Below are 13,393 nucleotides of genomic sequence, written 5' to 3'. Positions count from 1 at the left end.
TTATACCACCAAAGTGGATAACCGCACATTTATCCACATTAAACTGCATCTGCCATGCATCTACCCACTCACACAACCTGTCCAAGTCACCCTGCATCCTCAGAGCATCCTCCTCACAGTTCACACTGCCACCCTGCTTTGTGTCATCTGCAAATTTGCTAATGTTCATTTTAATCCCTTCATAGCGTGACATCAGTGGTGGGGAAGGTGCTGGAGTCAATTATTAAAGAGGTAATAACGATGCATTTGGATAGCAGTAAAAGGATAAGTCCAGGTCAGCATGGATTTATGAAAGGGAAATCATCCTAATGGTTATGGTCTGAGTGCAGGTAGATGAGACTAGGTCAGGGAGAATGATCGGCGTGGACTGGTAGGGCCGGACAGGCCTTTTTCCATGCTGTAGTTGTTATATGTTATATGTTATATCATCTAAGTAAGACCACATCTGGAGTATTGTGATTCCTAATTTGAGGAAGGACATCCTTGTAATTGAGGCAATGCAGCGTAGGTTCACGAGATTGATCCCTGGGATGGCGGGACTGTCATATGAGGAAAGATTGAAAAGACGAGGCTTGCATTCACTGGAGTTTAAAAAGATGAGGGGGGATCTTATAGAGACATATAAAATTATAAAGGGACTGGACAAGCTAGATGCAGGAAAAATGTTCCCAATTAAGAATAAAGGGGAGGCCATTTAAAACTGAGGTGAGAAGGAACTTTTTCACCCAGAGAGTTGTGAATTTGTGGAATTCTCTGCCACAGAGGGCAGTGGAGGACAAATCACTGGATGAATTTAAGAGAGAGCTAGATAGAGCTCTGGGGGCTAGTGGAATCAAGGGATATGGGGAGAAGTTGGGCACAGGTTACTGATTGTGGATGACCAGCCATGATCACAATGACTGGCTCGAAGGGCCTGCACCTATTTTCTATGTTTCATCTAAGTAATTAATGCATATTGTAAATAGCTGCGGTCCCAGCACCGAGCCTTGCGGTACCCCACTAGTCACCAACTGCCATTTTGAAAGGGACCCGTTAATCCCTACTCTTTGTTTTCTGTCTGTCAACCAATTCTCTATCCATGTCAGCCCCCTACGCCCAATACCATGTGCTCTAATCTTGCCCACTAATCTCCGATGTGGGACCTTATCAAAGGCTTTCTGAAAGTCCAGGTGCACTACATCCACTGGTTCTCCCTTGTCCATTTTCCTAGTAACATCCTCAAAAAATTCCAGAAGGTTAGTCAAGCATGATTTCCCCATTGTAAATCCCTGCTGTCTCAGAACGATCCTGTTACTGCTATCCAAATGTTCCACAATTTTTAAAAATATAATTGACTCCAGCATCTTCCCCGCCATTGATGTCAGGCTAATTGGTCTATAATTTCTCTCTCCCTCCTCTCATAAAAAGTGGAATAACATTAGCTACCCTCCAATCCATGGGAACTGATCCTGAATGATCACCAATGCGTCCACGATTTCTAGAGCCACTTCCTTAAGTACCCTGGGATGGAAACCATCAGGCCCTGGGGATTTATCAGTCTTCAGTCCCATCAGTCCACTCAACACCATTTCCTGCCTAATGTGAATTTCCTTCAGTTCCTCCGTTACCCTAGGACCTCTGTCCACAAGTACTTCCGGGAGATTGTTTGTGTCTTCCTTTGTGAAGACAGATCCAAAGTATCTGTTCAATTCGTCTGCCATTTCCTTGCTCCCCATAATAAATTCACCTGCTTCTGTCTTCGAGGGACCCACATTTGTCTTCACATACCCATAGAAGCTTTTACTATCCTCCTTTATATTCTTGGCTAGCTTAGCTTACCCTCGTACCTCATCTTTTATAGACAACTAGACCAAGTGGACCCGTTGGGCCCATTCCTCGTAGAGGGGGGGCAGGTAAGGGGAGAGGGTATGATTGAGTGAGGCCTAGACCCAAAGCCTCTCTTGTATTATAGCACCCTCAACCCCCCACTCAATCCCCCCCTCCTCCCCCTACTCCTCCCTCTACTAACCCACTCCACCCCCCCTAGCCACCCCCACTTGCCCCTCCCCTGCCCCCACCCGGGAACGCGGGGGGATGGAGTGGCTGAATGTTAGACCAATGCAGTAGAGGTTTGGGGGAGTTTCAAAGGGGGTTCAGGGGGGATGAATTGGGTGAATGGAGGGTGGAAAGAGGGGGGGATAATGGGGCTGGGGGATGGAGTGGGTGGGAAGAGGATAAGGGGGTGGGTTGTGGGGTGGGATGATAAGGAGTTGAGGGGGTGTGAATGGAGTGGGTGAGTGGGGCTCGTAAAAAAAAACTGAAACCAATTTAAGTTAATGCAGCACAGGTTTGGGGGAGTTTTAAGGGGGATTAAGGGGGGAATGGAGTGCGTGAGTGGGGCTCTGAAGAAAAATCCTAAACACAATTTCAGTTAATGCAGGAACGGTTTGGGGGAGTTTTAAGGTAGGTGGGGGGGGGGGGGGTTGAGGTGGGAATGGAGTGCGTGAGTGAGGGGATGGGGTGGCTGAGTAAGGGGAGGGTGTTAGACCAATGCTGTCAAGGTTTGGGGGGGTTTTAAAGGGGGTTCAGGGAGGATGAATTGGGCGTATGGGGGATGGAAGAGGGGATAGGGGGCTGATCATGTTATGGTCACTACCTGCTAATGGCTCTTTTACCTCCGGTTTATTACACAACACTAAATTCAGAATTGCCTTCTCCCTGGTAGGGTCCAGTACAAGCTGCTCTCAGAATCCATCTCGAAGGCACTCCACAAACTCCCTTTCTTGGGGACCATTACCAAGCTGATTTTCCCAGTCTACCTGAATGTTGAAATCTCCCATAACGAGTGTAGCATTACCTTTGCGACATGCCAATATTAACTCTTGATTCAACTTGCACCCTATATCCAGGCTACTGTTTGGGGGCCTGAGGAAGGCCTGCATTTCTCAGCTCCAAAGCATAAATGCAGAGTCTCTCCCTATAGATGTCATAGTGAACCTGGAGATTTGTTTTTCACCACCTGTGTTCAGCTTTTCGACACTTTTTTTCGTGGCATTTCTCCATGGAGATCTTTTCTCACCAGAGACAGTCTTCACCGTAGTGGGTGAAATGGCATCAATAACATTTGTAATTTTAGAATTGAAATGATCTACAAGCTCATTGAGTGAGCCCCAAGATGGTGTGAAAGGGAAAAGCTGAATAAATGTTTCACTGGTGTTTAAAGTGATATACTGTTTTGTGATTATCTCTGTTTGAACATTTGTGTGCGCGGAGATAGTGCTGTCAAAGAAAACACAGGAATGATCAGAGAGAGCAACATCAGTCACCACAACCTTGGAAATGTTTAGACCTTTGGAGATAATTAAGTCCAGAGTGTACCCCTTATCAAGAACACAACACAGTTCTTTTGTCCCTCTGCCCTGGGAGTTGTCAACATGAATGTTAAAATCACCAACTACACAGTCAAAGTCAATACAGATTATAGACAGCAGTTCAGTAAACTCATAAAAGAAGCTTGCACAGTATTTAGGTGGCCTGTAGATATTTAGGAACATGGCCCCTCGGGAGGAGGAACTCAGCTGAAGAGCCACATATTCAAAAGAAGCAAGATTTCCATGATATCTGCTTGCATTGGAGTGAGTCATTAAACATGATGGCGACTCCACCTCCTTTCTTATGCACTCGAGCCTCACTCATAAAATTGAAGTGGGGAGGGGTTGAATCGATAAGAACAGCTGCACAGTTATTTTGGTCCAACCAAGTTTCAGTTAAAAACGTAAAATCAAGATTGTGTTTAATAATGAAATCATTGATTAAAAAGGTTTTTCCTGCCAAAGACCTAACATTTAATAAAGATAGTTTTAGTGTTAAATACATTATCTGTCCCAGTTTTTGGGACAGGCTGTGGTTGACATTCCGAGGAATAAATGCTAAGTGTGATAAATTTCCAGTTGAGTGCCTCTTGTTTCTTAGCGGATTCACCATTCTTTTTGTATTGCCTATCAAGAGAGAAATTGAGGAAGCCTTTGGTACACAGGAGTATAGTGGCTGAAACAAAGAAAAAGGACAGATCTCCACAGCTTGCTCTGGAAAGTCATGAGTGCCATTAGCCCTGCAGCCTGGACCCAACACATATCAATTAGAGCATTTTGTACACAAGCAACCTTATCAGGCTGGGAAGGCAGAGGATGCTGCCGTTGTGCAGGGGATAGAGGTCCTCGGCTTCGTACCTGTGATGGTTGTGTGCTGCCGTCGTACCTGTGATGGTTGTGTGCTGCTGTTGTACCTGTGATGTAATGGTTGTGTGCTGCTGTTGTACCTGTGATGTAATGGTTGTGTGCTGCTGTTGTGCAGGGCCAGAGGTACTCGGTGTCGTACCTGTGATGGTTGTGTGCTGCTGTTGTACCTGTGATGGTTGTGTGCTGCTGTTGTACCTGTGATGTGATGGTTGTGTGTTGCTGTTGTGCAGGGCCAGAGGTACTCGGTGTCGTACCTGTGATGGCTGTGTGCTGCTGTTGTGCAGGGGCGCAGGTGCTCGGTGTCGTACCTGTGATGATTATGTGCTGCTGTTGTACCTGTAATGGCTGTGTGCTCTTGTGCAGGTGCATGGGGTTGTACCTGTGATGGTTGTGTGCTGCCGTTGTACCTGTGATGGCTAATTTATATGCTTCATCTTTTGTTTTAATACTATCCTTGATTTCCCTTGTTAGCCACGGATGCACTACCTTTCCTGGTTTGTTCTTTTGCCAAACTGGGATGAACAATTGTTGTAGTTCATCCATGCAATCTTTAAATGCCTTCCATTGCATGTCCACCGTCAACCCTTTAAGTATCAATTGCCAGTCTATCTTGGACAATTCACGTCTCATACCCTCAAAGTTACCTTTCTTTAAGTTCAGAACACTTGTTTCTGAATTGACTTTGTCACTCTCCATCCTAATGAAGAACTCCACCATATTATGGTCACTCTTGCCCAAGGGGCCTCGCACAACAAGTCTGCTAACTAACCCTTCCTCATTACTCAATACCCAGTCTAGAATGGCCTGCTCTCTTGTTGGTTCCTCGACATGTTGGTTTAGAAAACCATCTCGCAAACATTCCAAGAAATCCTCTTCCTCAGCACCCCTGCCAATTTGGTTCACGCAATCTATATGTAGATTGAAATCACCCATTATAACTGCTGCACCTTTGGTGCACGCATTTCTAATTTCCTGTTTGATGCCATCCCCAACCTCACTACTGCTGTTAGGTGGCCTGTACACAACTCCCACTAGCGTTTTCTGCCCCTTAGTGTTTCGCAGCTCTACCCATATCGATTCCACATCCTCCGAACTAATGTCCTTCCTTTCCATTGCGTTAATCTCCTCTCTAACCAGCAACGCTACCCCACCTCCTTTTCCTTTCTGTCTATCCCGCCTGAATATAGAATATCCCTGGATGTTGAGCACCCAGCCTTGGTCACCCTGGAGCCATGTCTCTGTAATCCCAACTATATCATAATCATTAATAACTATCTCCACATTTAATTCATCCACCTTATTCCGAATACTCCTTGAGACACAAAGCCTTCAGGCTTGTTTTTATAACACTCTTGCCCCTTATATAATTATGTTGCAAAGTGGCCACTTTTACTTTTCACCTTGTTACCTATTGTTTCTACCCTCATTTTATACCCCTCCGTCTCTCTGCTCTTGTTCCCATCCCCCTGCCATATTAGTTTAAATCCTCCCAGACAGCAAACACTCCCCCCAAGGACATTGGTTCCATTCCAGCTCAGGTGCAGACCGTCCTGCTTGTACCGGTCCCACCTCCCCCAGATGTTCCAATGTCCCAGAAATTCGAATCCCTCCCCCTTGCACCATTTTTCAAGCCACGTATTCATCTGCAATATCTGACTAGCACGTGGCACTGGTAGTAATCCAGAGATTATTACCTTTGAGGTCCTACTTTTTAGTTTATCTCCTAGCTCCCTAAATTCACCTTGTAGGACCTCATCCCGTTTTTTACCTATATCGTTTTTTACCTATATCTATATTTAGACTGACAAGGGCTGGTTAGGGACAGTCAGCATGGTTTTGTACGTGGGAGGTCACAAATCTGATTGAGTTTTTTGAAGACGTGACCAAAAAGGTCGATAAGGGCAGAGCTGTAGATCTTCTGCGCATATATTTCAGTAAGGCATTCGATAAGGTTCTGCATGGTAGGCTGCTCTGGAAGGTTAGATCACATGGGATCTTAGGACAGATTGGCTTCGTGAAAGGAAGCAGACGGTGATGGTGGAAGGTTGCTTCACGGACTGGAGGCCTGTGACTAGTGGTGTGCCTCAGGGTTTGGTGCTGGGCCCGTTACTGTTTGTCATCTATATCAATGATTTGGATGAGAACATACAGGGCAAGATGAGCAAGTTTGCTCATACAAAAGTGGGTGGTTTTGCAGATAGTGAAGATGGTTGTGAAAAATTGCAGCTAGATCTTGATCGATTGGCCAGATGGGCTGAGGAATGGTTAATGGAATTTAATACAGAGATATGTGAGTTGTTGCATTTTGGGAAGTCTAACATGGGTAGGACCTACACAGTGAATGGTAGGGCTCTGGGGAGTGTTGTGAAGCAGAGGGATCTCGGAGTGCAGGTGCATGGTTCCTTGAAGGTCGAGTCGTAGGTTGATAAAGTGTTCAAAAAAGAGTTTGGCACATTGGCCTTCACCAGTCAGAGTACTGAGTCTGAAGAAGAGTCTCCACCCAAAACGTCACCCATTCCTTCTCTCCAGAGATGCTGCCTGTCCCGCTGAGTTACTCCAGCTTTTTGTGTCTATCTTCAGTTTAAACCAGCATCTGTAGTTCCTTCTTACATAATGAGTATAGAAGTTGGGAGGTCATGTTGCAGTTGTATAAGACATTGTTGAGGCCGTATTTAGAGTATTGTGTTCAGTTCTGGGCACCATGTTATGGGAAAGATGTTATCAAGCTGGAAAGGGTTCAGAGAAGAATTTACGAGGATGTTGCCATGGCTAGAGGGTCTGAGCTATAAGGAGAGGTTGAGTAGGCTGGGACACTATTCCCTGTAGTGCAGGAGGATGCACTACAGGGAATGTACACCTCTTACAGAGGTGTACAAAATCATGAGAGGAATAGTTCAGGTAGATGCACCGAACCTCTTGCATTGAGGAAGTGAATCGAGGACCAGAGAACATAGGTTTAAGATGATGGGGAAAAGATTTAATAGGAATAGGGTAACGTTTTCACACAAAGTATGGTGGGTGTATGGAACAAAGCTGCCAGAGGAGGTAGTTGAGGCAGGGGCCATCCCAACGTTTAAGAAACGGTTAGACAGGTATATGGATAGGACAGATTTAGAGGGACATGGGCCAAACGCAGGCAGGTTGAGATGATTAACCCCTTTGGATTGCACCATGTAAGAGTTTAACTGCTTAAATTAAATTTGTTATTCTGAATTAATGGCAAGGATTCTCGTGTAAATCTGTTCACCAAAAGGTGAGCTTAAAAATGCAGAGATTGACACAAATTGCTGAAGTAACTCAATGGATCAGGCAGCCTCTCTGGAGGAACTGGATAGGTGGGATCCTTCTTCAGACTTCTGCATTCATAGGAATGCAGGTTTGAGTCAGGGCGGCTCACATCTTACTGTGTGTGTGGGGCAAGTGAATTAGATGTACATGCACTGTACCTGCCCTCTACTAGGGATTGCCAGAAGGGTTGAATCCAGGGCAGCAACACACCTGCCTCCCTGCTCCTGATCTGGCTGTGTTCAGCAATGGATCATTGTTTCCCGTGGAGATTCTATAGTAATTGATCCTATTTTGCTGATTATGCTGCTTTTCCATTTCAAACGTAGAGAATTACAAATGAACGAAGGCTTAAACTGGAGCATCAACTTCAAACAGTAATGGGATTGTGCAGAAACCTAGAGCATGTGTTAAACTTCATCAACTGGGCAGTTACCAGGAAGAACAATATTCCTTTCATATTCAGCAAGGAACTGGTAAGTATGAATAGCCATTTCATGAGCAAAGTGATGGTGTAGTACTATTTGTGTTAATTATTATCATTACAATTTATATAACAGGGCATTGAATATTGAGCTCAATTTCAAGGGCCATATGGCTAACGGAATAACAAATTTTAATGTTCCTTTTTTAGATCTTGTTTCAGATGCATCGTATATTGGAAACAGAGTGCAACACAGATTTGGGACCCTCCAAGATTCATTTTCACTGGGATTCTGTTTTGTGGACTAATAAGCTCTCTGCTTTAGGTAAGAAACATTGAAGCAAAATGTCATAATGCTCTCTGCCCCCATTAATGGATATTCACCCTGCAACTTTAATTGGTGATCACTGTCATTAGGTATTGACCAAAGTCTATATAGGAAATGTCAACATAAAAATATATTTGTTTTAAGATACACTTTCATTATGAATGATTTAATATTTCAGTGCATTTTCCAATTATTTATAAATCAAAAAAGGGCATCATGGTAGTGAAGCTACTGGAGCTGCAATCCACTTGCTCCAGAGACTTGGGTTGAATCCTGATCTCTGTGCCACCTTTGTGGAGTTGCACCTTCTTCCAGTGATCATGTGGGTATGCACCAGATGTACCTGTTTGATCACACATCCCAAGAGTGTGTGCGTTGGTAGGTTGCTGCTGGAAATTGCTCCTTGTGTACAGGCAGATAGATCGTAGAATTTGGTAGAATGTAGTAGAATTTGGAGGTTCGGGGAAGTGAATGGAAGTCGGAGGTAAATAGGTGTCAGGAAAATCACAGTGAGGAATGGGATTGTTCTGTGAGCAAGCAGAAACTCCATGGGCCAAAAGGGCTTTCTTTCATGTTGTTGGGAAATATGGCTATATATCTCTAATAACATTTGCCTGCACATGATTTATATGTGCTGGGGGTAACTAGTTACCAGCAATTATTGGGATTAAGTATATTTTGAAATAGCAGATTATATTCCAGTAAAATAATAACTGAGATGTAAAAAAATATAATGAAAGAAAATCAACCCATTTTGATCTTTGGAAAGAAGAGGAAATTGATTTTTTGGGGGTATTAGTCTGCTAGTGATGATGATAGAAAAATAGAAACATAGAAAATAGGTACAGGAGAAGGCCATTTGGCCCATCGAGCCAGCATGATGATGATACTTTATTGCCACTTGTACCCAGCTAGGTGCAGTGAAATTCTTTGTTTATGCATACAAAGTACACAAAAGAATTGCCACAAAGGGGCCGGCAAAGGCACAAAATGTACCATCCCTTGTCTAGTGACCAGATTCTAAGCGAAAGTCAAGAACAAATCTGTAAACTTTAGATAGTAATTTTTCCCCATGTTGCCTTTGTTTTGTGGTGGTTAATGCAGAATACTATTCAACAATGCAGTAAACGCCCGATATAACGGACCACAGCGTTCTACTCCCTAGCGTTTGAGGCTCATTGAGGAGGCGCTGTGAACTGTTTGCGTGCTACTGTATGTTTTCATTTTTTTTTCTATTGGAACCTAATCAGATGTACAGCACTTTGGTCAACGTGGGTTGTTTTTAAATGTGCTATACAAATAAAATTGACTTGACTTGACAACGGGCGGGGGAATGTAGTAAACACCCGTTATAACGGACCACAGCGTGTGGGGGAATGCAGTAAACGCCCGTTATAACGGACCACAGCGTGTGGGGGAATGCAGTAAACGCCCGTTATAACGGACCACAACGTGTGGGGGAATGCAATAAACGCCCGTTATAACGCGCCACAGCGTGTGGGGGAATGCAGTAAACACCCGTTATAACGCGCCACAGCGTGTGGGGGAATGCAGTAAACACCCGTTATAACGCACCACAACGTGTGGGGGAATGTAGTAAACACCCGTTATAACGCACCACAGCGGGCGGGGGAATAGTGTCCGTTATTGCCCATTGGCCGCTTTAACCTGGTATATTATAATCGTTGTATCAGTATCAGAAATAAACGACTGCAGTTGTAATATGCGAAAGGAAATAAAATGCAGGAGTAACTCAGCGGGTCAGGCAGCATCTGTGGAGAACATGGATAGGTGACGTTTCACAGAGTGCTGGAGTAACTCAGCGGGTCAGGCAGCACCTCTGGAGAACATGGATAGGTGACGTTTCGGAGCTGGAGACTCTGGACTCTTCCTCAGAAACTGGGTGTGGTATTGAGGTGAGTTGAGTGTCTCGGCCTGCAGGAGGCCAGGGCAGAGGCGAGGATCAGTGGAGTCATTGGTCATGACCCGCGGACGAGTGGAGTGCAGGTAAGGGTTTGCGAAGCCGTGGTGCCAGCGGCAGTGGCGGTGTGGCAGCAGCAGTGACAGGTGTGGCCGGACTGACGGTGGCTGTGGCGGCAGGCACGGCCGGGCTGGCGGTGGCTGTGGCGGCAGGCACTATGAGCGGCTGTGGAGTGTGGGCAGGGGGCGGCGGTGACAGGCGTGGAATGGAGTGGCCGGGGTGGCGATGGCAGCAGTTGCAGTGGCAGGTGTGGCCGGAGTGACGGCAGTGGAGGCTGCAGGTGTGGCCGGGGTGGAGGAGGCGACGGTGGCAGGGGCAGTGGGCATGTTGCTGTGGTGTGGAGCGCTGTGGCCACGGTAACTCTGCGGGGAGGTGCAGGTGGACGCCGCTACTGGCAACAGGCACTCTGAACGGTCGCGGTACAAGCCGCAGCACCGGCAGCTATCGGTGACCAAAACCCATTATAAATAGGTCCATTAAAACGAAGATTTACTGTAATGGTAATACTGGGAAATGCTTTAACCATAATGCCAACCATGTCATTCATTCATTCATATATTCTTCCCGGCAGGGCACTGATAAATTATACCCAATTAATAGTGGATGTGCTTATTTTCCCTCCATACTCTGCATATTCCAAAGTGAGATTAGTAAATTTAAATAGACGATGGTTATCTTTTAGCGGGATTACACGTGTAAGGCCTGTGATTGTGACCTTTGCATTTTTAAAGTGCAACATTTTCCTGAAGGGTAAAATGAACCAGGCTACTCGAGTCACTGAGAGGCGATTTTAAAAAGCAGCGATTAAATAGTGCGTGTTGGAAGGAACTACAGATGCTGGTTTACACCGAAGATTGACACAAAATGCTGGAGTAATTGGTTGGGACAGACAGCATCTCTGGAGAGAAGGAATGGGTGGGGTCTGGGGTCTGGGGTCTGGACCCTTCTTCAGACCAGAAGGCCAGAGGGAGGCTAGGTTAGTCATAGAGCCCTATGGAGGGGTGGTGCTGCTGGAGCTTACTGGAGCGCCGCTCCGGCACCAGTGACAGCTCCGGCACCTAAAACATTAGCACTGTAACACTGGTCCACAGCACTGAAACAGGTCTTTTGCCCATCTAGTCCATGCCCACCAAGCTGTCCCATCTCAGCTAGTCCCATTTGCTCACATTTGGCCTGTATTCCTCTAAATCTTTCCTATCCATGTACCTGTTCAAGTGTCTTTTTAACGCTGTTATGGTTACTTCTTCAGCTTGTTGCATTTACACACCACCCTCTTAGTGAAAAAGTTGCCACTCAGGTTTGTGTTAAATCTTGTCAATCTCACCTTAAACATATGTCCTCTTGTTTTTGCTTCCCCCACCAATGTACATTCAAACTATCTGCCCCCATCATAGAGTCTTAGTCATAATGATACAGCGTGGAAACAGGCCCTTCATAGAGTCATAGAGTGATACAGCGTGGAAACAGGCCCTTCGGCCCAACTCACCCACACCTGCCAACATGTCCCAGCTACACTAGCCCCACCTGCCTACGCTCGGTATATATCTCTCCAAATTTGTCCTTTCCATGTACCTGTCCAACTGTTTCAAGGTTTCAAGGTCAGTTTATTGTCACATGCACCAATTGAGGAACAGTGAAATTTGAGATACCAGATAGTCCCTACCTCAATTACCTCCTCTGGCAGCTTGTTCCATACATCCACCACCCTTTGTGTGAAAAACATACCCCTCAGATTCCTATTAAATCTTTTCCCCTTCACCTTAAACCTATATCCACTGGTCCTTGACTCCCCTACTCTGGGCAAGCGACCCTAACCCGATCTATTCCTCTCATGATTTTATACATCTTGATAAGATCACCCCTCATCCTCCTGCGCTCCAAGGAATAGAGACTCAGCCTACTCAACCTCTCCCTGTAACTCACACCCTCTAGTCCTGGCAACATCCTTGTAAATCTTCGCTGAACCCTTTCAGGCATGACAATATCTTTCCTATAACATGAACACAAGAACTAAACACAATATTCTAAATGTGGTTTCACCAACGTCTTATACAACTGCAACATGACCTCCCAACCTCTACACTTAATACACTGATGAAAGCCAATGTGCCTAAAGCCTTTTTGACCACCTTGTCTACCTGCCACTTGATCTTCAAGTAACCATGCACCTGCACTCCTAGATCCCTCTGCTCTACAACACTCCCCAGAGACCTACCATTCACTGTGTTGGTCCTGCCCTTGTTAGACATCCCAAAATGCAACACCTCACACTTCTCTGTATTAAATTCCATCAACCATTCCTCCGCCCACCTGGCCAATCGATCCAGATCCTGCTGCAATCTTTCACAACCATCTTCACTATCTGCAAAACCACCCACTTTTGTATCATCAGCAAACTTGCTAATCTTGCCCTGTATGTTCTCATCCAAGTCATTGATGTAGATGACAAACAGTAATGGGCCCAACACCGAACCCTGAGGCACACCACTAGTCACAGGCATCCAGTCCGAGAAGCAACCTTCCACCATCACCCTCTGCTTCCTTCCATGAAGCCAATTTTCTATCCATTCAGCTATCTCTCCTTGGATCCCATGCGATCTAACCTTCCAGAGCAGCCTACCATGCGGAACCTTGCCGAATGCCTTACTGAAGTCCATGTATACAACTCTGTCTAGATCTCTGTATACATAGTCCATGTATACAAGTCTACAAGTCATCCACCTTTTTGGTCACGTCTTCAAAAAACTCAATTTGATTTAATAATAATAATAATAATATATTTATTTTATATAGCGCCTTATCACATGCTCAAAGCGCTTTACAAATACATTTAACATAGAGACAAACAGACAAACTATCTTGACGGAAAAGCGGCGAATACTCAACGCCAGCGTCCTCTCACGTCAGGGTCCGGCAGCAGACATCAAAAAGCACAAGACACACAGATACAATTTTTTACACAAAACAGCCATCACAGTGATTGCTCCAGGCATACCCTCACTGTGATGGAAGGCAAAGTCTTATCTCCTCCTCATTCTTCTCCCGTGGCGCCACGAGGCAGTCGAGGCTCCCAACCCCTTGAAGCCCCCACCGGGCGATGTAAAGTCCCAGGGCCGAGCCACGCAGGGCGATGAAAGTCCTGAGCCACCACCGGGCGA

General features: G+C 45.6%; 1 protein-coding gene across 3 annotated transcripts in view; it reads left to right on the top strand.

Moving 5' to 3' along the window:
- The window catches only part of LOC144602188 (tripartite motif-containing protein 66-like), a 255,557-nt gene that overhangs the window by 158,342 nt on the left and 83,822 nt on the right, over positions 1-13,393 (top strand). For all 3 annotated transcript variants that reach the window (XM_078414925.1, XM_078414926.1, XM_078414924.1), the window contains exons 7-8: positions 7,832-7,978; positions 8,137-8,251. In XM_078414925.1, coding sequence (XP_078271051.1) covers positions 7,832-7,978; positions 8,137-8,251 — 262 coding nt within the window. The remainder of the gene's footprint in view (positions 1-7,831; positions 7,979-8,136; positions 8,252-13,393) is intronic.

The sequence above is a fragment of the Rhinoraja longicauda genome, chromosome 18, assembly GCF_053455715.1.
Source record: "Rhinoraja longicauda isolate Sanriku21f chromosome 18, sRhiLon1.1, whole genome shotgun sequence".
In the NCBI taxonomy this organism is placed as follows: Eukaryota; Metazoa; Chordata; class Chondrichthyes; order Rajiformes; family Arhynchobatidae; genus Rhinoraja; species Rhinoraja longicauda.
This window is presented reverse-complemented; position numbering and strand designations above follow the sequence as displayed.